This window comes from Penicillium argentinense (genome assembly GCF_028826775.1).
Source record: "Penicillium argentinense strain IBT 30761 chromosome Unknown utg000001l_segment0_segment0, whole genome shotgun sequence".
Classification (NCBI taxonomy): Eukaryota; Fungi; Ascomycota; class Eurotiomycetes; order Eurotiales; family Aspergillaceae; genus Penicillium; species Penicillium argentinense.
The window spans coordinates 990,795-1,013,770 of record NW_026622660.1 but is presented as its reverse complement, the minus strand read 5'-3'; the positions used below and the strand labels follow the sequence as shown (position 1 = coordinate 1,013,770).

The window sequence follows — 22,976 nt, the reverse complement described above, 5'->3', positions numbered from 1 at the left end:
TACATTCCGTGCTGCGCAGGGTTCGGCTTGGGCTGCATTCGGGGCTCCCCGACCTACGTGCTACTATATGTGCTTCTCTTGAGAAAATGATGACTGAAAAAACATTCCTTTTGTTTTGACCTAAAGTACGCCCGGGGATATCGAATGTCGAATTTACAGATACAAGGATTGGGCAGCGACAATGTCCCGACGGACCTTCGTGAGCGCAGATTCGAACTTGTCCTGCAGGTCATCGCTTCCCATTACCTTAGAAGCCTGCGCCATCTGTCGCAGACACTCTTCCAGCCGCCGGAAAACGCGGATCAGACTGCCCTCGTAAACGTCGGTCATTTTACTAGGTAGAAATTTGTTAGTGGTGGTTCGGTTCACATGCAGGGGGTGGCAAACACTTACCAGATCTCGCCGAAGGCCTTTCCGTTCGCCCACTCATAGATCACCTCCATGAGCTCCCAGTGGAAGCTCTTGACATACTCGTCCTCATTAAGAGCCAGCTTAGACTCCTGAGAGACCTTGGCAATATGCCGAGCCTGTTGCTGGATAACCTTAAGAGGCTTCGACAACTCGTCCTTGGCCAGCGGAGGAGCCTCCTTTACTTGCTCATCGAACACGAATACACTCATGACAGCAGCAATTTGTTCGGGAGTAAAATCATTGAAGAAACCGTTGAAGAGCAGCTCACTCAGCATTAGCTCGTCACCGGTACTGATCTCACAGGCAACTCGGGCCTTCATCTGAACAACATCGGCGTCATTAATAAATCCTAGTCGACGGAGCACTCGCTTGCGGTATTTCAGCTCATCGAGCTGCTGGATAGCCATGGCTTCGGCAATCTTCTTCTTAACGTCCTTGATTTGGTTGCCCGTGCGGACCTTCTCATCATACTGCTCGTAGAGTTCTGGCAGTCGGGGTGAGTTGTGCAGCGGGTTGCCCAGGAGGCGGGAATCGAGAACTTCAATTTTCTGCAGTAGTTTTAATATAAGATCGGGCTTTTCATAGAGGAAACGAGGACCTACCCTGAGAAGCTTCTTGAAAGAATCATCCTGGATCTTCATATCCTCAATGGGGTCGATCTGTGGCAGCCCATCGGGGAATCGTCTCTGGCACTCATCCAGATGTTTCCTCACGGTGTTCAAACTGTCGGTCGAAGTGAGGTCCTTGGGCAGATTGAGTCGAATGGGTGACAGACGACGCACGCAAGTGAGCATGCTGGGTACAACCACTGTCCGGCACTTTTCGCCGTCCTTGGCTGGCTCGATTCCGGCAGGAAGATCCGAGAACGACTTGGTACCAATGGAAGGACCCTCCGCGAGCTTCAAAATCACATCGACAAAGTATTGTTCGTGAGGAGGAATCTGCTCAGTGGGGTTCTTGGGGGGCGGTCGCTTGGTGTGTCTGACAGTTACACCCCAGCCAAAATTTTTACCCTTAAATCCAATCTGAACCAGACGGCCCGGTTGAATGAAGGGCAGAATATGGTTGGGGTGGCTAATTACAGCCTGAACGTCGTCGGCGAAGGTATCCAGCTGCTTTCTAAGGTCGTAGTATTCGCGAATGGTTCCTTCATCAGGAATAAAGGTGTTGGCTTTCTTGTCTTCCAGTTCCTGAAGCTCTCTCTCCAAGCTGGAGATGTCGCCGGTATTTTGAAATTGTTTGAAGCAGCGTTCAAGCATGTATTCGGGAGAGATACCATCCACACGGAGGAGATTGAGGATCATGTTGTAACTGAGGTGGAAGGCTGAGTTCAGTCGGTCTTGTTCACCACGGACGATCTCCTTGGCAACAGCAGGATCCATCTGGTTGTCCACCATCATAATCACGATACCTCGGTCATCAAGACCTCGTCGACCAGCACGACCGGACATCTGAATGAACTCGGATGGGGAAACCCAACGTTGGCTCACACCGTCAAACTTCCGAACGCTGGTGAACACAACAGTCTTGGCAGGCATGTTCAGGCCGATGGAAAAAGTCTCGGTAGCGAAAAGGACCTTAATCAGGCCTTCCTGGAAAAGAATCTCAATAGTTTCCTTGAGAATAGGCAGGAGACCGGAGTGGTGGACCCCGACACCTCTGCGGAGCAGGGGCAGAAGGTTCTCGATCTGAGGCAATTCGCGATCTTCCTTGGAAAGCATTTCGATGGCACTGTTGAAAACCTTGGAAACCATTTCTTTCTCGGAATCGTCGTTGAAGGACATGTTAACCATTTGCAGAGCGCCCTGCTCGCATTCTCGTTTGCTGAAACTGAAGACGATGACGGGGTTAAGGCTCCTCAGCATAATCATCTTGACAATTTTGAACATATCAGACGGGCCCTTGTTACCGCCCTTGTTCAGTTTCTTGTCCTTGCCATTTCCTTTCCGCTTGGCCAGAGCATCGGCGGGATCGTCTCCCGCCTTATCCGCAATCGTACTCATGGCCTTCTGGAAGTTCTCCTCGCGGAACGCTCCCTTCTCGTCAACAATAAGGTGCATACCATCGCCACCAGCTGGGAAGAAGTAGTGCTGAAGAGGAGTAGGGCGGAAATCGGTGTAGACAACGTGACAAGGCTGGTTGTGCATCTTGGTGACCCACTCGGCGAACTGCATGGAATTGGGAATGGTAGCAGACAAGAAGACATATCGAACCTTGTCTGGCAGGAGAATGATGGTCTCTTCCCACACAACACCACGGTTGGCGTCACGCATGTAATGAATTTCATCGAAGATAACCCAGCCCACCTCGCGCATGATCTCAGAGCCACGATACAACATGGAACGCAAAATCTCGGTGGTCATGACCAGACAAGTGGCGGTAGGGTTGATGGTCACATCGCCGGTCATCAGTCCAACATCACCGAACTCGGCCGCAAATTCACGGTATTTCTGGTTGCTCAGCGCCTTGATTGGACTGGTGTAGATCACTCGTTGGTTGTTCTTCAAGCATTGCGCAATGGCGTATTCTGCAATAACAGTCTTTCCTGCACTAGTGTGGGCCGAGACCAGCACACTCTCTTCTCGTTGAATCGAATAGACCGCAACCTGCTGAAATGGATCAAGGGTAAAAGCGTAGCTTTTCGCGGGATTGGCAGGCGGCTGATGCTGCGAGATGGGGACGTAGGGGTAGTTTGGAGGGATGGCAACTTGGTGGCGGACTTGGTGGGACACCACAATCCCAGTATCTTGCGAAAGTCCGCCAGAGGCGAGCTGACGCTCTTGTTCGGTTTCGAAGGAATCGGCGACGACTGGCGCGGGGGCGTCGGCCAGTTTTTGTCGTTTTGTTTCGGGTTGTTCGTTGTCGGCTGCTGGCTCTTCATTTGCTGGCTCAGCATCAGCCATGGGCTCATCAGAAGAGGCCTCCTTCTTTTCCTCAGCTGGCGCAGCTTCCTCTGCTTTGACCTCTCCGTCGGCCTGACGCTTCTTGCTTTTGTCCTTCTTGGTCTTCTTGTCCTTCTTGCCGCGCTGAGGAGTACCACCAGGCGGCTGAACCGCCTGGGGTTTGTCCTCGAAGACGTCGAAGAGCTCGTCCATGTCCAGGTGCCGACTTTGGGGACGAGTCGAGTCGGCAGCAAAGCGGGCCTGGACTTTTTTGCGCAGAAAAATGAAAGTACTTGATCGAGAAGGCGGTGACCCGCGCGCGCGCCCGCATCACCTGACAAATATCACGTGACTACAATCGACCCATTCCGCACCTTGCGATGTTCACTTTGGCTTCGCCCGTCTGTTCCCGATCGTCCGCTCTCTCCTCTCAGTACCTCAAGGTGGGTGACTGTTGCAATATTCTGACTCTCTCATGCACCAGCTCACACTATCTACGAAGATGTACGCCTCCTCCGCCGTCCGCGCCCGTCTGGCCACCGTCGCTGCCCGTCGTGGCTTCTCCACCACTCGCACCCAGCTCGGCAGCCCCTACCACTACGCCGAGGGTCCCCGTACCAATATCCCCTTCAACCCTCTGACCAAGCACTTTTTCTGGAGATACTGGGCCTTCATGGGTGAGTAGTCCGCAATTGACCGACAGATCGCGACAGGGCTAACTCGAAGACTCATCTAGTTGCCGGTTTCGGTGCTCCCTTCGGTATTGCCGGTAAGCTTTCAATTGACCCGACTCTCTATCAGAGAGGTGCTAACGATTCCTATCATATAGTCTGGCAAACCTACAAGACCAAATAAGCTGTTTTACTAGTGCAACCCGCGTGATCCTGATAGGAGGAATGGTCAACCTCCGCGGTGGAAGTTTTTGATCAGGCAACCAAGCCGCTGCAAATCGTGTACAAAGCTAGAGAATAAGTTTGGATTTTCTTTGCACCCGAAAATCGTGCCATTGTAGCCGTGTAGTGCGCGTAGAATGTAGCTCCTGCGACGTTGAAATCTGAATGAAGTCATTGGCTGAGCGGATGTGGAAAATCTAAAATCTGTGGTTCGGCCTTGATACAACATCCACAACCACGTCGCCAGCCGCACATCTGCCCGCTCTCCCAGACTGGAGGACAAGCTGTGGTCAGAGATTCGCGGGCATTTTTTCGAATTTTCTTGTTTCTACGCGCCCGTCCGATCTCACCGTCCCATGGCGGGGTAGAAAAAGAGGGCCCTCAAAAAAAGTTGATACCCGTGAAAGATGCGCAACCTGCGAAATGTTTGGCTGCGGGAGACGCAGGTCCAGAGTGATCTGCCTCTGACGGCCACGGCTTGGGACACCTCGTCTGACTCGGTCGTCTGTACCTTTGGTCCGACAGAGCAGGCCCCAATTATCGAGCTGCGAAGGAAGCGGCCTGATACCCAGGCTGATGATCCCGCCGACCACCCGCTCAGCCGCGATGCGCTCGAGATTCTGGCCTCCTGGGATGCGCCCTGCCCGTTGCCGGATTTGTCTTGTGACCGGATTCTGTCATTGCACTACTTTGCCGATAACCTGACAGCATGTCTGGTGCTCGAGGGTGGTGATATTGTCATGGTCCGCGAGGAACCCCTCCCCGGCGAAGACAAAATTGAGATTCTGGGCTCTGTGGATGTCGGCATCAGCGCTGCTGCATGGTCGCCTGATGAGGAGCTGCTTGCTATTACGACAAGAGCTCGTACTCTTCTTTACATGACACGCGAGTTCGAGAATGTTGCTGAAATCACATTGGCCCAAGCCGATCTTCAATCTTCCCAGCACGTGTCTGTTGGCTGGGGTAAGCGAGAGACGCAATTCCAGGGAAAGAGAGCCAAGGCCCTTCGGGATCCTACGGTACCAGAGAAGGTTGACGAGGGAAAGCTGAGCAGCAACGATGATGCTGGAACCACCATCAGCTGGCGAGGTGACGGTGCCTACGTTGCCGTGAACAGTATTGAAGAAGGCTCTCGTCGGGCGATTCGCGTTTACTCCAGAGAGGGTACGCTTGATAGTGTCAGCGAGCCGGTTGATGGACTCGAAGGGGCCCTGAGCTGGCGGCCGTCTGGAAATTTGATTGCAGGAAGCCAACGACTGGAGGATCGTGTTGATGTTGTTTTCTTTGAACGGAATGGCCTTCGCCATGGCCAGTTCACTTTGCGCCTCACAGAGAATGAGCGCCAATCCTGGGGATCGCACATCCAACTCTCATGGAATGTCGATTCGACCGTGCTGGCTGTCCGATTCAAAGATCGCGTCCAACTGTGGACCACAGGCAACTACTACTATTATCTCAAGCAGGAGATCCCGATTGTCAGTGATCCTGAATCCTCCCTCCCATTTTCCTTTGAATGGCATCTGGAAAATGCACTGCGTGTTGTGGCTGGCTCCTCGGGATCTATCCTGGACTTGGAATTTGCATTTGATATCAACCACGGCTCCACTGTGATTCCAAATGATGTCGGCGCCGTTGCTGTGATCGATGGAAAAAACCTGAAACTGACTCCCCTTCGCTTGGCGGGTGTGCCACCTCCCATGGCTCATAATGAGCTGGCATTAGACTCGAATGCCATTGATGTTGCGTTCAGCAAGTCAGGTACCCGCATCGCGGTCCTCATGAAGGACAGTTTCTCTATTTTCTTGTGGGCTTTGAAGAGCCGCCCGGTTCCTGTCCCTATTCTCGAGTCAAGCTACCCACTCTCCGACGCCTCAACTAGCCGTCCCAGGCAGATCGCATTTGTGGACGAAAATGAAGTTTATGTGCTTAGGGAGCCCAAGCCAAACTCTACCATCATCGAGAAAACGATGCTGGAGACTCGTTCTACTGAGGTCATCCATGAGGCTCTCGGTACCCGATTCTCCTCGATCTTCCCAGGAATTGGTCATGATAGCCTGTGGATTTCGCATAAGCCAATCAGCGGTGCTACATATTCCAGCATCCCGTCCGGGTCTGAAGGAGACGCTGCAGTCGATCTGTGGACTGAGAGCCCTAGCATTGACACCCCCTTTGCTCGGGCCGTGTCTATCTCGGAGGATGAGAAAATCCTCATCTCATTAACGAGAACAGGAACGCTATTCGCGAATAAGCGTGTTCTGGCAAAGAACTGCACATCTTTCCTGGTGACTCCATCCCACCTCCTGTTCACCACCTCTCAACATCTTCTCAAATTTGTTCATCTAAACCGTGTGGATGAGATGGAAGTCCCCGAAGACACACCTGAGACAGATGAGAGATGCCGAAGCATTGAACGAGGATCGAAGCTGGTATCGGTTATTCCTTCAATCTTTGCCGTCGTCCTCCAAGCACCCCGAGGCAACATCGAGACCATTTATCCTCGCGCTCTGGTGCTGGCGGGTATCCGAACTTTCATCGACCAGAAGAAATACCGATCCGCGTTCCTTGCATGCCGCAGCCAGATGGTCGACATGAACATTCTCCATGACTATGCCCCGCAGCAATTCATGGAAAGCGTTCAGCTATTCATTGAGCAAGTGAAGAAGGTTGATTTCATTGATGACTTCCTCTCTCGTTTGAAGTAAGGACCGCCACCAACAAGCAACATGAAAACCTGCTAATGTAGTGTCTAGGGAGGAGGATGTCTCGCAAACATTGTACAAAGACACCCTCAAGATATCCAAGCTGGAGTCGGCCGTTGTTGCCAAGCCAGATGCGCCAGCTGCGCCTTCTACTCAGAGCCCAGGGAGCAAGGCTAGCAAGGTCAACTCTATTTGTGATGCTTTCCTAGCAGTCCTCAAAGGCCGCGTGGATACCAATCTACAGAACCTGGTCACAGCGCACGTGTGCAAGTCGCCGCCTGATCTGTCAGCAGGATTGGAACTCGTTGCTGGATTGCGAGGTAAGTTCACTCTAAGAAATACAAAAGGCTTTGTAACTAATAATTGCGACAGTGGAAAACCCCGAACAAGCTGATGATGCTATTGAGCACATGTGCTTCTTGACAGATGCCAATCGGCTCTACTCTCACGCTCTGGGACTTTACGATCTGGAGCTCACTCTTCTGGTGGCTCAGCAAGCACAGATGGTAAGCATTTGAGTCAACCCGTGCAATTGAATTGTCTGACATTTTCCAAAAGGACCCCCGAGAATACCTTCCATTCCTTCGTAAGCTGCAGCAGCTGCCCGAGACCCGACGACAATTTGAAATCGACAACCACCTCTCCCGCTTCGAAAAGGCTTTGAAACATCTCTTTACTCTTGCTGCTCATGAGGAACTCAGGTCCTATGTTATCAAGCACGTCCTCTACAAGGAGGCCTTGGAAGTGTACAAGTACCAGCCAGAGCAGCAGAGGGAGATCACACACCTCTATGCCGAATACCTCACAGACCAATCGAAGCACAAGGATGCAGCAATTGGTGAGTATAAGAGCGTCCTTGATTGAAAATACGGTCTTGACTAACCTACATTCTAGCTTACGAATCGTTGGGACTTTACGACGAAGCTCGCAAGTCTTACAAGCTTGCCCACATGTGGCGCGAATCTTTGTACAGTGCAATGATGGCCGATCTCCCAGAGAGCGAACTGGCTGCGCACACAGCCGAGCTCGCCGAGACACTCACCGACGAACTCCGCGACTACATCTCAGCGGCAATTGTCTATGCCGAACACCTGCACGACATTGTCACCGCCGCACGACTCCTGTGCCGCGGCTCGAAGTTCGCCGATGCAGCTCGTCTCCTCACCCTCCATGGTAAGAAGGAATTGGTCGAGGAAATCGTCGACACTGGCCTCGCCGAGGCAATGGGTTCCATGACCGATCTCCTTGCCGACTGCAAGAATCAGCTGAATGCCCAGGTTCCCCGCGTTGGTGAACTTCGCAAACTCCGCGCCGAAGATCCCCTCGCCTTCTACGGAGGAGACCCAACCGGCGGCGAAGGTGGTGTCGATATCCCGGACAACGTTTCTCTCGCCCCGACCGAGACATCCACTCTGGCCGGCCGCACCATGTTCACGCGGTACACCGGCAAGACCGGCAAGACCGGCGCGTCTCGACAGACGTCCCGTAATCGCCGACGCGAGGAGCGCAAGCGCGCTAAGGGCCGTAAGGGTACTGTTTACGAAGAAGAATACCTCGTCAACAGCATCAGACGTCTTATCGAGCGAGTCAACACGGCTGTCCCGGAAGCCGAGTCGCTCGTCGACGCCCTGTTGCGTCGTGGGATGCGCGAGCGCGCCGCGGCTGTTGAGAAGGCTTTGGCGGATGTCATGAAGATGTGCGCCGACTGCCGTGATGATGTGTTCGAGGTGCAGAAGGTTGAAGCACCGAAGCCTGAGGAAGGCGAAGATGGAATCTATGAGGAGCCTTCTCTTGCTCTTCGGGGTGGGTCTGCAGTTCTTGCGGAGAGCCTGGATTTCCTCGAGGGAGGAGCGCGCGTCAAGCCGCCGCCTGTTCTTAAGGAGATGAAGAAGTCTTCCCTGCTGGCATAGTTTGCCCAGGCCTAGCTTAGGTACAGCATGCTGTTTATGTCTACATGTCGTATGATTCGATGACTGAGTAAACAATATCACTAGACGATGTTTTCTGTTTGTTTATTTTCGGGTTTCAGAGCTCGTGCATCTACCTGACTTAGGGGTGGTTGGTCCTGCAGGAGTCTTCCTGCACAAACAACAACAAACTTAAAAAGTACATTATTTCCATTCCATTAGAATTCAATAAAAGCCCAGCCAATTTCCCTCGATACTACGAGCCCCTCATCTAAGCCAAATCCGATGGAGACCGGGTAGTTGAATCGGCTCATTTCCCAGCCGTCGGACGTCCGCCCTTGCATAATCCTACCTCATTCATATTACCCAGACATGGAGTAGTGCATAGTGCACCACCGGCCATCCCTGAAGATAAGCCTCGCTAGCGGGATTTGGGTCGGCAGAGCTGGGTTCTCTATTGGTAAGTTCACTGGTAGTTGGTGATTCCCCGGGGAATGCACCCAGTCGGAGCGGGGTGATAAGTATTCTCCAGCTGCGAACTAAACTACGCTAGCAGCCATCGCTTGCTTGAGTGGAGCGATTGCCGAAACATGGTCTCCGCTGCCGTTGCTTAGCCTTGTTGAAGACCAAAGCCACGCGTGATGTTGCCCTGCACACCCCTCATGGATTTAAGCGGGATTCGGGATAGTGTCTCGATGTGTCTCATGCCCCATGCAGATACTCGTGCCGGACCCAATCAACTCTTGCTTCGCAAATTGGCTGTTTTGCACGCCTAATTTGGTGGAGATGGCTGTTGCCGTGATGCCCTGCTGTCATCCGAGGATAGTATTTCTAGGGGTAGGCCCCGCGTTGGTGAAGCGGTACTCATTGACCCCAAGGGACCTTGACAGTGCATTGCGATGTTGGTCAGTCAAATTCTTGCTGTTTTGGCTGCTGCGGCCTTTGTCGGCGCTGTCCCGGCTCCTCACGCTACGAATCGTAGGCATGTTTTGCACGAGAAGAGAGAACGGCTGTCTCATGACTGGGTGAGAGGTGATCGAGTTGAGAAGTCTGCTATGCTACCGGTGCGAATTGGATTGACACAGAATAATCTGGAGAAGGGATATGATTTTCTGATGGATGTGTGAGTATTGCTGTGTCTTGCTTGGAGAAGAATCATGCTAATGCTGTCCAGCTCTAACCCGTCGTCAACGAGGTATGGGCAATATTGGACTGCCGATGAAGTACATGACATGTTTGCACCATCGGCTCAAGCAGTTGATCAAGTGCGAGAGTGGCTCCATTCGTCTGGAATCGATCCATCGAGGGTCGTCCACTCGGACAACAAAGGCTGGATCGCATTCGATGCCTATGCTCACGAGGCAGAAAAACTATTCATGACGGAGTTCTATGAGCATAAGCATGTTGCGAGCGAGGGTATGAAGATTGGCTGTGATAAGTACGTCAGCGAGACCCCGATCTTTCATCATATTTAATTGTCAATGCAGATATCACGTTCCCGACCATCTTCAGGGCCACATTGACTACATTACCCCAGGCATCAAGTTGACACCCGTTGTGAAGAAACACAAGAAGACAAAGCGTGCCTCGCATCTTGCCCACAGCAAGCCCAGTCTCGAGGGCGTCTTCTCAACCGAAGCAAAGTACTCAATTCCAGCTAAGGCACTATCCCTCTCCTCGGATCTCCAGGGATGTGGGTATAACATGACCCCGACCTGCATTAAGGCCCTGTACGGGATCCCGGATGCGACCAAGGCATCCAAGAAGAATTCGCTGGGTCTCTATGAGCAGGGCGATTACTTTGCAAAGTCGGATCTGGACTTGTTCTACAAGGACCATGCGCGCTGGGTTCCGCAGGGTACTTATCCTATTCCTGCTTTGATTGATGGTGCAAATTTCTCTGTGCCGTCAGACAGTTCGTTGAATACGGGCGAATCGAATATCGATATTGATCTGGCGTAAGTTAATATATTTATTCTGCCAGAAGTCTGAACGCTGAAATGCTAACACGGTGAAGGTACTCCCTGATCTATCCCCAATCCGTGACTCTGTACCAGGTCGACGACCAGCTCTATGAGCCTGAGGAAGTGGCAACAACCAACCTCTTCAACACATTCCTCGACGCTCTCGACGGCGTATGTCCTCTCCCACAGTCTCATCCGACTCCGCTAATTCCCCCAGTCATATTGTACATACAGCGCCTACGGCGAAACAGGAAACAACCCCTCCATCGACCCTGTTTACCCAGATAACCGAGAAGGCGGCTATAAAGGTAATCCCTCTCACAAACCAACAGCCACACCCATACTAAACTACCCAGGCAAACTCCAATGCGGCATCTACAAACCAACAAACGTAATAAGCGCCTCCTACGGCCAAGCAGAAGCTGACCTCCCAGTGAGCTACACAAAGCGGCAATGCAACGAATTCATGAAACTAGGACTACAGGGCCACTCAATCCTCTTTGCATCCGGCGACTACGGCGTCGCCTCCTTCGCCGGCGACGGCAGCGCAAACGGCTGTCTAGGTCCAGACCAAAAAATATTCAACCCGCAATACCCATCCAACTGTCCGTACGTGACATCCGTAGGGGGCACGATGATCTACCCAGATCAAACGGTCAACGACGAAGAGAGTGTCATGCACGTCAATCTCGGCGGGACGGCGAGCAATTTCAGTTCAGCTGGCGGGTTCTCGAATTACTTTCCACAGCCTGGCTATCAGAAGAAGAGTGTTAAGAAGTACTTTGAGAAGGCGGGCCTTGATTATCCGTTTTATGAGGAGTTGCAGGTTGATGTTAATTCGACGAGTGGTTTGTATAATCGGATTGGGGGGGCTTATCCGGATGTCTCGGCGAATGGTGCGAGGTTTCCGGCTTATACTGGTGGGGTCAAGCATCATTATTATGGGGCTAGTCTTGCGTCGCCGCTTTTTGCGTCCGTTTTGAATTTGGTAGGTTGATTCCCAGAGGTTGGTGGGTGGGGCATTTCTGAGCTAATTTTGGGATTGCAGATTAATGAGGAGCGGCTTGCTAAGGGAAAGGGTCCGGTTGGGTTCGTTAATCCTGTTCTTTATGCTCATCCCGAGGTCTTGAATGATATTACCAATGGGACGAATGCTGGTTGTGGGACTTATGGCTTTAGTGCTATTGAGGGGTATGTTAATGAGTCTTCTATTATTTATCTGCAGCGGGGACAGAGATGGCTAACGATCATTCTAGATGGGATCCTGCTACTGGTCTGGGGACTCCGAACTATCCCAAAATGAAGGAGTTTTTCCTGTCCTTGCCGTGAGTTGGATCATGGGATTACCGTTGCGGTATTAGATATGTGGATCTTACTGTACATGACAATGATGATATTCGATGTATATACGTATGATGTTACACTTAACCTGTCTCTGGAGAAGAATATTGAGTAGGAGAAGCGAGCTGAAACAAAGAAACATGGATTGACAACAAAGGAACCTGATCAAGGAACGTCCGCTTGCTACACGCCCTGTAAACCGGGCACTCGCTAGGAACTTCCGCCCCATCCCATACGAAGCCGATAATCCTGATGAATCTCCGAAACACCCCTAGCCAACCCAATAATCCCATCAACAAACCCTCCCTCGCCACGATTAACCCGCTCACGCCGTTCAATCTCCGCGGCCGACTCATTCTCTCTTAGCCCAAGCAACTGCTCCGTCGTCAAACCCTGCACACGTTCCGCATCGATCCTCGTCAACAGGGCACAGTCGCCCTGTCGTCGAGTCCATGCCGCCTGCTTCACAGCCGGGGCCCAGAATGCAGCAAGTTGAGACTCATCCCGGCCTTGAGCGTAGCAGTTACGCAGTCCGGTCGTGACGTCGGATTCGAGGGCTGCGTTCCATTGTGTTGAGGCGACTTCGTACCGTTTTTCCATGAGCCAGATTATCGGCCAGGTTATGATCCATAGCTGCAGGATGACGACTGTCCACCATACGAAGCGGTTCAGACGGAGTCGGTTGATCCAGTGTGGGGAGTAGACGGTTACTGAGCCGTGAGCGGAGAATTGGTCGAAGGTGACGCTGCCGCGGTAGTTGAGGTCTCGGATGTGTGTTTCGAGGGCATTGGTGAATGTCTTTTTGTTGAATGCTTTCAGGTGGCGGTGGAGGGTAAATCTAGAGAATAAGTTAGCAAGGCCTCCGAGAAATATAAGGGGGATACATACGACTTCACAGGTGTAGGATCCTGGCAATACCGCTCACACCACATCTTCAAATCAGCATCAATATGCTTCAAAACATGATGCTCACGATCGACCGCAGAAAGACTCTCCGACCCAGCCTCCGCATCCGCCCCAATAAGCCGCGCATCACTATCATCCTCCAACGCAATAGCGCCATACTTCGCGCTCTTCGGCGTGTGCGCGCGCGACCGGAGTCTGCCCCCACGATACGCGAGCATCTCATCATTGTCTTTATTCACGTACGCAGTAAACCAATTCGCAATCCCATCACCCTGTCCCGCCTCCCAGCCCGTTAACATGGTTTCGGCGAGGTCCAGCTGGAATTGGAAATCCGTCACAGTATTATTCTGCTTCTTCTTGCCGTCATTACTGCTCTCGGAATGCGTGCCGCGGACTGAAAGGATTGGGCGCGGAGGCAGCTTCATCTGGCGCCGGATGGCGCGGTAGAGGGTTTCTGCATCGCGCGAGAGGATCGAGGATGTTGTCGCGGCGCGCTTGTCTTCGGGGCGGATTTCGGCGGCGCCGGGGAGGTGGTAGGCGCTGTCGATTAGGATGAGGGGGCGAGTGAAGTGGCTGGCTGTGGAATGTGGGGTTGGCTGGGCTGGTGCGAGTTCTGGCTCGTCGGTGTAGGGAGGGGGGAGGTCGGTGGTGTCTTCGAGGGTGTGTAGAGAGAGGGAGGAGGAGGTGGGGGGATCGTCGCGACTGCGACTGGGATCGTCCGTTGGGTGGCCCATGGTTCAAGGTGGGCTCCGGGGTTGAGTGGGAAAGGCAATGAGTGGTACCTGCAGGGCTGCTGAGAAGAAAAAGAAAACAGACAGAGCACACAGAACAGAGGAGACTGCAGCTTGGCGAGAAGAACAAGAGATGGGTGGTGCAGAGGGAAAAGTGGGAAGGGCGATGGGGGCCGACGATGAGGCTCCGAGTGGAGTCTCGTATTCAGGTGAGACATCTCTCTACTAACACAGCCTCAGCATGGATGCGTGGTACTACACGCGCAAAATTATTCAGGTGCCCATCTGCAAATCAATTAGTTTCACAACCACAGGGAGTCAATTACTTTATTTTCAGTCTCATCGCTGCAGTTGCTGCGTCTACGAGCATCCCGGCTAGAGTTGTTTACTGTAACATCTACATACAGAGCCACGGCACTCAGTGATAGAAACTCAATAGTCGAGACTGAATTTCTATAAGCTTATCGCTGAATTGGATCGCATCGAACCGTGTTTAATGTTCAATATTTCCAATTCAATCCATACACTCTTCAATTCACCCAAATGGAAACCATTATATACACTTAGCACCCCCGATCTAAACCATGGAAATAACCTCACCAAGAACCCACCGACGGAGTCGAATAAGACCCAGTCGCCGACCCACCCTGACACTGCGACGGCACACTCTTAGCTCCAGACGCGCCCCAACTCGCAGGCACACCACCAGCACGACGATCAGCGGCAGACAGGAAAGCAGCATAAGACCAGGTCAAATCCCCAGCCGAGACAGGGATCCCATTGTCACGAGCGAACTGCTCAGCCAGTGACCCGTTGCTAGGAGTGTACTGCTGCACGACAGAGACAAAGCCGTCGGCGTAGGTCTTGACTGCGCCTGTGAGCGAGGCGTAGGTTGCGGAAGAGCTGGAGTAGTTGCCGACGCGGGCGGTCGAGTCGAGATCTTGGAAGAAGGGGAGGCTGGTCTGCGTGATGGTGAGAGAGCCTTGCTTTTTCCATTGGTGGAGAGCGTCGTAGAGTTGTTCTGCTGCTGCGAGGGTTGCGAGGTACCTATCATTGCTGATGTTAGTATTTGCAACTAAGAAGAGGAGGGAGATGAACTTACCAAGGGTTGCCGCCCTGGTAGGTATCCTCAGGGTAACGACCAATAGCCACCGCACTTCCGGCCTCTTTGCCATTATTCACGGCATAGATCGAGCGGAAGGAGTCAACGACTGCCTTGTGGTTGGACAAGGCCCGGGCAGAGCAGGGCTGGAAGGTGATATCATCGCACGAGGCACTGGGGTCAAAGATTTGAATCGAACTCAATATAGAGTTGACATCCAGACCCGAGCGACCATCATCAGCCAAATTCGAGATAACAGCCGTGCCATTCCAGAAATCCTGAAGGAAGCAAAGAAGCTGCGGAGCCTGGGAATCACAGCCTTCGCAAGATTGACTCAGCGACTGAGCGAAAGCACTCCCCTCCGCCAGAGCGCGGTGCTGAGCCGCAATCGTAAAGAACGAAGATCCCTGCACTTCCTCCCACAGATCGAAGCCGGTCTGGTTCCAGTATTGCGCAACGTAGTTGAGGTCATTTTGCAACAGTGGCCAGATGTTGGCCTTAACGACGGACTGTTTGCCTGATGACAGCAGGTGCTTTCCGTAGGCGACTAGGGCTGTGGCGCGGAGGGCGGGCCCGTCGCGTTGAGGTCGGCCCCAGGAGCCGGTGAAGGCGCTGATGTTGGTGTTGAATTTCGGTTCGCCTAGCCCGGCACCGCTGGCGAGGTCGCCGGATGGGTTGGAGATTGTTTGGAGCTTTGCTTGTGCAGTGATGTATTGCTGGATGAGGGATTCCAGGGAGTTGTTGCCAGCCAGGAATTGGTCGATGAGCACTTTCAGTGTGAGAGCGGCATCGCGAGTCCAGGTGTAGAAGTCTGTATATGTATTAGTGACTGGTTCAAAGAGAAGTATAGATCTCACTCACAGTCGGGGTTCGACTTGGAGGGCGACGCAACAACGACACCTGCAGCTGCACCAGGAACAGCGGATCCATTGGCACCAATGTTGTTCAGGATTCCTTGCAAGGCCGCCGAGGATTCAGACTGGATGAAGCCGTCCAGGCCGGACTGGCGGCGATAGGGGTGCACGGCAGAGGATAGAGCTGCTGGAGCCAGCAGGGCGAGAGTCAAGATGTTGGAGCCCACCATTTTTTCAAGAAAGACGATTCTGTTCCACATCACATCCAGGACCTCCCTTCCAACTTATATCCTCCAGCTATGACGGATTCCATCACCCCAGCTCCATCCGCCCCACGGGGCATGCTACCTCCCAACCTTGAGTCTCCAGTGGATCAACAGACGGAGATCTTCAACGAAGAGGGGAATTCGGTCGGAAATTAGGTTGACCACCTGCAGACAGACACACCGGTCTCCGACGTCGAGAACAATGTGTCTGGGGGTAGTTAATTTGCCAACATGTGAGAAAAGCAGTCCGCGAAGAGGTATTGGCTGTGCCTCGGCGTTTCACAGAAGGCGGAGGTTACATTCGTAAAATTATCCAGCAGTGCGCCGGAGCCAATCAGGCTGGAGTTCGGGGGCATTCAGCTGTAGGTCGGCGTGCTGCTGATCGGCATGTCCGATCCCGATGCGAGTATGGCCCCCCGATAAATCGCCGCCCGAGAACCTCTCCGAGAATGCTGCGGGACTATTTGTCCAATGGGCCATTCGCTGTTGTTAGAATGAACAGTGACGCAATGCGGGAGTTTCTGCAAGGTCCTGCTTCAATTATTAGGCGGTTCACGGTGTTGTGGTCTAAGTAGTGTGGTGAGGAGCCTTGCTTGGCGATGCTGTCATAGTGCTGTTTGATGTGTTTGCATGGTACCTGCATTCCATATTTTGGCAATGGATCTAGTTGTTCCCGTTCTCGTAAAGTCGGTGTGCATGGAATATAGGTATATTGCATCTTTCTTATATTAATTGATGGATCCTCGATTTCTGGCTATATATCGACTCTGGTCACACATGGGTGGTGGCTGAGACGTCTCCGAATCTGGTCATGTTTTTAAAGAAACAATAGAATAATGGACAAGAAAAAAAAATGAAAGGAAGAAAGAAAGAAGACGAAAAATAGTGCTGCGAACGGCGGTTTGAGCAACTTCTGCTCCGGATTCTGTGCTGTAATTTTGGAATATGATTCTTCTGAGTGTACAAAGCATGATGTTTTGAATATATCAGAGAATACCTGAAGCTGTAGCAGAGTGTTGAAATTGATACCTCGCAATAGGATATGAGGTTGTTTGCAGGTCGATGCCGCCGGCGCCTAGCCATCCATGAACGCGAGGTACGCGTTTCTGGAGAAATTCTCCAGGTCATCGAAGATCGGGGGCTCGAATCCCGCCATAAGTCGGGTTTTTTTTTTCTCATTAATTTCTCATCATGCTTTTTCCCCTTCCATTTCTTCCAATTTTATGGATCTAGCCACCTCCATCTCGTGCGGGGAACGGCGGGGCCGTTCAGTGAGTTAACCACCACGCCCTCTCCTCCACCTCCGAGACCCCAAGATCAAAAGCCAACGTCTCCTCGAGGCTCCAACAGAGCCAATCATGCCCCGCAAGCGCGAAAGAACAGTCAAAGGATCCTGCTGGCCCTGCAAACAACGCCGAGTAAAATGTGACCTGACCCGCCCATACTGCCGACGATGCACCGGCTCCGGCGCAACATGCAGCTTCAGCAAAGTCAACGTGCGATGGAATGCGCGTCCCACAAAATCAGCGCCAGCCGCCTATCAAAATTCGACTACCCTAAGGGGTACACCGCGAGATAAGCCTATGCATGATCCCCGCGTGACTGGCGATACAATGAAAGCGCTTTCGTATTTCGAGTCTGCTATTTGGCCGCTTTTCATGACCACGCCGCATCCGTGTCCGTCGCCTATTTCGCTGGCGCTGGATTTTGAGCCAGTTCTGTTGTCGATTTGTGGGCTTGCGGCGTCGCATCGAAGAATGATTGAGAATCAACCGGACGGTACGACGAATTTGCTTACGGATGAACGGACGGATTGTCTGTCAAAGGTTCGGGAGAGGTTACAGTGTTATGGCTCTGATCCGGAGATTTTACCGAGACTGTTGGTTGCGGTGTTATTTCTTTATATTGAGGATGGGTTTATTCGGTGCGAGGAGCAATCTGCTTCGACGATTAGCCATCAAACGGGGGCCCATGCGATCGTGGAGCATTTGGGTGGGCTTGAGAAGTTGATCGCGGAGTCTAAGAGCGATGTACCGCATATGCTGCTTTCGGTTTTCTCTTCTACAGATCTGACGCGCGCGTTGCTGGATGACACCGCTCCGTGTTTCCCGGCGAGAGTGTGGAGGCAGATGGAGCGTGGGACCGTGTGGTGGGAACGACAGCCACTAGGCGTACCATATGGAATGAGCTTGGCTCTAATATTCGAGATAATGACGGAGATGGCAGCATACAGAGAGTCAATCAAGGGCAAAGAGAAACTTTGCATCGATCAAATCCGAGATTTTGAACGTCGCCTTCAACCCGGCTTCTCGGTGATCGAGCCAAACCACCTGGACCGGCCAGAGCAGGGACTCCTTTCTAATGACGATCTTAAAAATGTAAATGCCAGCCAGACGGTCTCGTTTGCGAAGACGTTCCAACATACTGCGCTGATTTATCTTTATCGTGCTATCTGTGGTCTGCCGGCGAGGCATCATCTTGTCCAGCAGCATGTTACTTCCTGTATGGAGACTATTCAGGCGATTAACCCCAAGTCAAAAGTGCATAATTGCATCGTGTTTCCAGTTTATGTGGTGGGAGCACATATCTTTACTGTTTCGCAGCAGATGCAGATTTTGGAGAGACTGAATTGCATTCTTGATGCGTTGCATTTTAATTCGTTGTTGAATATTCGGAGATCGCTTGAGCAGATCTGGGCTGAAGAGAGGAGTGAGCGGAGTTGGAAGGACATGTTTGTGTCTTTGGGGGAAAATGTATTAGTTTTATGAAATCAAAGAATGGCATCGTGTTGATCTGATCCATTATCTGGAAATCTCGAAATCTCGAAAGAAGACTTTCTCAGTACAGCTAAGAAACGTCAAATATTCGAAACCAAGCTACATTGTCATGACTTTATTAAGCAGGACCCCCAGGCTTCAAAGCAGCCCCATCAGGCACATAAGAGCACCTCAACCCATTAATGTTAGTCGGTGCCCACTTATCCGCCATATTACAGCTGGGCTTAATCGAAGAAGAATAAGTCTGCGACCACCCCTTCGGATCACACGTATCCGTATCGTATACGCTGCACACGCCATTTTGCATCCGCCACGATCCAACGGCTCTCATGGACCCGGCGTCGCAGCTTTTGGATTTGAAGCCTCCGTCAGTGTAAAATTGACACTATGTGCCGGTGTCTGTGGATGTGGTGCTGAGGCAGCCCTGGACTGCGATGCATTTGTCGGTTGTGTCGTTGTGGCCTTCGACTCTTCGCAGCCTTGTTCGCTGTAGAAAGAGATTGTCCAGACGTCGTTTGGTTTGATTGATGGGGTTGCGCTGGTTGATAACTTTGTGGTTGTTGTTGTGGATGTGGTCGTCGTTTTGCTGGTTGTGGTGGACTTTTTTGTGGTGCTGGTATTCGTTGACGTCGTCTTCGTGTTGGTTGTCATTGGAGTGGAAGAGTGAGATGGACTTGTCGCCGGTGTGGCGCTTTGTACTTGTCTTGAGCTGGTCTTCGGCCTTACACTTCCCTGGAAAGTGATCCTCACAGTCGTCCAGGTCGTCAGGGGTGGCAGCGTTTTCGTTTTAGTAAGGTAAAGAACGGTCGTCGACGCACTGAACGAGGGAGCAGGATTGCACGATTCTCCCGCTACAACGCATTGTCATCTGACACACTGCAACAGTTAGCTCAGGAACCCTTGGACTTCCCGACATTGAAAGTCTTACACATTCACCTGCAGCGCAAGGATTAAGTGACCCAAATGCAGACTAAACCCCTGGCCGAGGCGTACCCGGAACTTGAGGTCCACAAAAGTGATCAGCCAAGGCGACAGGCATCGGAGGATCACCCGGGCCGATGCAAATAAAGTCGCCTTGGAGTAACTGCCCGCAGCCAGGCCATGCCCAAGTGTCCTTGTTGTAAGACTCGATGTCCGCAGGAGTGGTACAGTGGCGCTCGTTATTGCCTTCCATATCGGAAACATAGAGATGCTCTTTCAAACCCTAATCACATGATGCGCTAATGCCCGATGTGAATATCACGTAAATAACGGGTTTTGTATATACCAAGTAATAATATCAGGCTTTTTATGATACCACTATGAAAGATCCAAGATCCCAGAATAGTGTATCTATACCTAGCATCAATATCTGACAACTTGACAAGGGACCTAAAGTTACTTTGGCGTTACTGAAGAGTTACGAGGTGAGGCATGCAAACTCTTGCCTGGGAGGGTGCACAAACCAACTTTGACGACCCTCTCTTCACCTGCCCCTACTGTTTTATTCCGAGGGGGTTAAGTAGGGTAGAGATTCTGGCGACTCAGCTGTTCGAATCAAATTCGAAGTTCGAATAACGTCTGTTGACCTCGTACTGGTCGAAATTCGGCCCGAAAGGTTCCGGATTGCCTAGGAACGCCGTGGCTTGGGCGCGGCTAACGGTAGGGGACAGTCCATCGACCAGCGTCATTCTCAAAGACCAGTTCCGTTCCGGCCGGCTTTAAGTCGAAGTGCATCGACTTCTCGCAATCGAGGTCGAACACTTGACCTCCGTCACGGGGCCCACTAGGACAATGGCTTCGAGGATTCGGTCGTCGCCCTGGCGGTACCCTAGCATGTCAATCATCACACGATTTCGCCGGTGACTATGGGCATATTCCGCTTCTTTCGAGTCCCATCACATTTTATCAATGGCCCTATTAGCTTCCTTGGGTGGTAAACCGTGACCAATGAGGTTCTTGCGGAAATTAAGGATCTCGTCGAAGAAGTACGCAGTAATAAAATCGTCTCCGAATCAGATGTCAGAATCTGCTCGGGAAGAAGGGCGCTGATGTTAGTGTCAGCATAAATCGTATGTGAAATGGGGAGTTATGACACAGAATTATGAACGAAAATCCTTTCACTATACACCTAGAAGTTATAGTCTTGGCTTCTTGGCCGCCAGCCATAGACTCGGAGTGTGCAGGTATTCAGCGAGCTGTGTTGTGAACTATGGAAAGGTGACAGCCTTTGTGGAATGTCTTTAACTGTATATATTTCCAGGGACGAAAAGGCTGATCACGAGCAAATCTAATTGGGTTAACCCCTCCAGAACACCTTCGAGTACTGGAACTTTTTAAACATTCCAACATCGACAGCTGACACCGTGACCCGAACATCCGATGGCACAATCGCGCTTCGATGACAGTCCTGGGCACACAAAACGGAGAAATCCAGCAGGAATATCACCAAGAGGGTCATCACATTGGCTAATCTCTCCATCATCTCCTTCTCCCTTTCTCCCACCTTGTTTTCATCCGCTCCCAACCGCGAATTGAAAAATGCCACTATCCTTTCCATCACCACCGCAACCTCAAACCCATCTATCGGAGACGCATGTAGGAAGTATTCATAGAGCATAAAATCATTTGTCCCTCTGCGCCTTCGATCCGGATGATGGGGGAACAGAGCAGCGGCGAACGACTCTGCTGCAGTGGCAGATGATAATTCCAATTCCGCTGGCAACGAGAACTGGGCACGAAGAGCTCCCAACACGCTCCTCTCTAGGTAACTCAGGGCCATCTCATTGATAAGATCATAGATCTGCTCCTCCCACTGCTCGACAACACCAACTCCTTGTCCAAGCCCATGTATTTGCATAAATCCTAGCGATGGCGGGTTATGCAAAATCGGCGGCTGGTGGTGCAGAGACTGCAAATCCTCGGGAAGAAATAAGTATTCTCTTCTGTTGTATGGGCCTAGCCATGCCTCCTCGGGGGGTCTGACAGGATGTAGGCGCAGAATTCCTGCGCTCTCCTCTTCAGGACGAGGGTCGCACCGTTCATTCAACTCTTCAACCCCAGAAAAGTCGAATCCCTCACGGAGGCGACGGTCGAAGGCTTCTTGATCGGTTTCTTCCTTGCGGAAGGTTTCCTGACCTTCGCCACGGAACGAAGTCTGCGTGAAATACGTATTCGTCGTGAAGAAGAGGAAAGACCGAGCCGCGGTTCGGGTATCATTGAATCCAAAGCGACCAAAACGGTACTCGCCGTCTGGAATGATCATCCAGATTCCATTATCGGCGACGACGGCGTCATTGGCTGGTCGGGGTCTCTGTGCTCGCCATGCATGCACCTGGGATATGGCCTGGCCGTAGTCGATGATGCCTGCGCTCTCACACATGTTCGGTTCAGAGAAATTTTCTTGAGACGGAGAATTGTTTCCAACATCGTCACTCGTGTCAATAGTAGTTTCATTCCCACTCGACAAGATCCAGTCATATCGATTGATGACAAAGATACCCTCTGCGGCTGTTTTATCATCGTTCATCGTACTTCCACTCTCTGTTTCGTATGGGGAGCCGGAGACTCGGAGAATCTTGTCCATTTCCTGGCCAGGGTCGTCGACGATGGTAGAATGGCAGACAAACCAACCTGAGACGTCGTCTTGTTCCCGGTCGATTAGCTGATAGACATTCCAGATTCCATTCTCTGCCGCCACGTTATACTCGATCTCGTGCGATTTGACGGTTCCACTGGGTTTCGGTCTGATGTTAGGGAACATTTGGATCGTGGTGGACGCGCCTTTGTAGATTTCGGTGAGGTCTCCGAAGCAGAGTCCGCCCGAAGTGACGGAGAAGCTTGAATGGATTTCCGGAGGTGCCATTATCAACGCTCTTGAGGGAGGAGATAAAATGCGAAGAAGACCTCATGGATGAGGGAAGCAAGGCGCTTCTTTTAGGATTCGATCGCTCTATTGTCAGCCGTGGCTCCACTCACGCACAGCGCAGCGGAATAGAATTACGAGGTGAAACCCAGCCAATTTTGTAATTCGACTGACGATCGTAATTTTGATCCTCGGACTCTTACTGTACGACGTTCTTGGAAAAGGAGAAGTAGGTTAGCTAGCGAGAGGAGCGGCGATTCTTGGCAAAATCACATCTATTCCTCTCCGTGAGAAGGCCGTTTAAACACCATCCTCTCTGCAGCAACGTCCGGTTGATGGAATAGGATTGGCTAAACAACAGCACTTTCCCCACCTAGTTTGAAGCTCCATGCATTTCGT

General features: G+C 51.8%; 9 protein-coding genes across 9 annotated transcripts; 4 read left to right on the top strand and 5 right to left on the bottom strand.

Annotated features, from left to right (window-relative positions):
• Positions 1–153: 153 nt before the first annotated feature.
• Positions 154–3,506, bottom strand: N7532_000313 (ATP-dependent RNA helicase MTR4; the record flags this gene model as incomplete). Its single annotated transcript, XM_056612817.1, has 2 exons — positions 154–334; positions 394–3,506. The coding sequence occupies 2 exons, from the start codon at positions 3,504–3,506 to the stop codon at positions 154–156; spliced, it is 3,294 nt and encodes a 1,097-aa protein (XP_056480041.1).
• Positions 3,507–3,795: 289 nt separating this feature from the next.
• N7532_000312 (cytochrome c oxidase VIIc family protein) lies at positions 3,796–4,148 on the top strand (the record flags this gene model as incomplete). The annotated part of the gene is made up of 3 exons (XM_056612816.1): positions 3,796–3,970; positions 4,030–4,062; positions 4,123–4,148. The coding sequence occupies 3 exons, from the start codon at positions 3,796–3,798 to the stop codon at positions 4,146–4,148; spliced, it is 234 nt and encodes a 77-aa protein (XP_056480040.1).
• A 445-nt stretch (positions 4,149–4,593) lies between these two features.
• On the top strand, positions 4,594–8,795 carry N7532_000311 (Elongator subunit IKI3; the record flags this gene model as incomplete). Its single annotated transcript, XM_056612815.1, has 5 exons — positions 4,594–6,884; positions 6,937–7,205; positions 7,258–7,391; positions 7,444–7,723; positions 7,780–8,795. The coding sequence occupies 5 exons, from the start codon at positions 4,594–4,596 to the stop codon at positions 8,793–8,795; spliced, it is 3,990 nt and encodes a 1,329-aa protein (XP_056480039.1).
• An 896-nt stretch (positions 8,796–9,691) lies between these two features.
• On the top strand, positions 9,692–12,085 carry N7532_000310 (S53 family peptidase; the record flags this gene model as incomplete). The annotated part of the gene is made up of 8 exons (XM_056612814.1): positions 9,692–9,915; positions 9,967–10,230; positions 10,280–10,750; positions 10,810–10,927; positions 10,974–11,064; positions 11,113–11,744; positions 11,805–11,947; positions 12,013–12,085. The coding sequence occupies 8 exons, from the start codon at positions 9,692–9,694 to the stop codon at positions 12,083–12,085; spliced, it is 2,016 nt and encodes a 671-aa protein (XP_056480038.1).
• Positions 12,086–12,307: 222 nt separating this feature from the next.
• N7532_000309 (uncharacterized protein) lies at positions 12,308–13,737 on the bottom strand (the record flags this gene model as incomplete). The annotated part of the gene is made up of 2 exons (XM_056612813.1): positions 12,308–12,935; positions 12,986–13,737. 2 exons carry the CDS (start codon positions 13,735–13,737, stop codon positions 12,308–12,310), a joined length of 1,380 nt encoding a protein of 459 aa, XP_056480037.1.
• A 593-nt stretch (positions 13,738–14,330) lies between these two features.
• N7532_000308 (glycoside hydrolase family 15 protein) lies at positions 14,331–15,920 on the bottom strand (the record flags this gene model as incomplete). Its single annotated transcript, XM_056612812.1, has 3 exons — positions 14,331–14,781; positions 14,837–15,647; positions 15,698–15,920. The coding sequence occupies 3 exons, from the start codon at positions 15,918–15,920 to the stop codon at positions 14,331–14,333; spliced, it is 1,485 nt and encodes a 494-aa protein (XP_056480036.1).
• Positions 15,921–17,314: 1,394 nt separating this feature from the next.
• Positions 17,315–18,724, top strand: N7532_000307 (Zn(II)2Cys6 transcription factor; the record flags this gene model as incomplete). Its single annotated transcript, XM_056612811.1, has 1 exon — positions 17,315–18,724. One exon carries the CDS (start codon positions 17,315–17,317, stop codon positions 18,722–18,724), a length of 1,410 nt encoding a protein of 469 aa, XP_056480035.1.
• A 394-nt stretch (positions 18,725–19,118) lies between these two features.
• Positions 19,119–19,907, bottom strand: N7532_000306 (Peptidoglycan-binding Lysin subgroup; the record flags this gene model as incomplete). The annotated part of the gene is made up of 2 exons (XM_056612810.1): positions 19,119–19,465; positions 19,727–19,907. The coding sequence occupies 2 exons, from the start codon at positions 19,905–19,907 to the stop codon at positions 19,119–19,121; spliced, it is 528 nt and encodes a 175-aa protein (XP_056480034.1).
• Positions 19,908–21,011: 1,104 nt separating this feature from the next.
• On the bottom strand, positions 21,012–22,577 carry N7532_000305 (uncharacterized protein; the record flags this gene model as incomplete). The annotated part of the gene is made up of 1 exon (XM_056612809.1): positions 21,012–22,577. One exon carries the CDS (start codon positions 22,575–22,577, stop codon positions 21,012–21,014), a length of 1,566 nt encoding a protein of 521 aa, XP_056480033.1.
• Between the last annotated feature and the right edge of the window lie 399 nt (positions 22,578–22,976).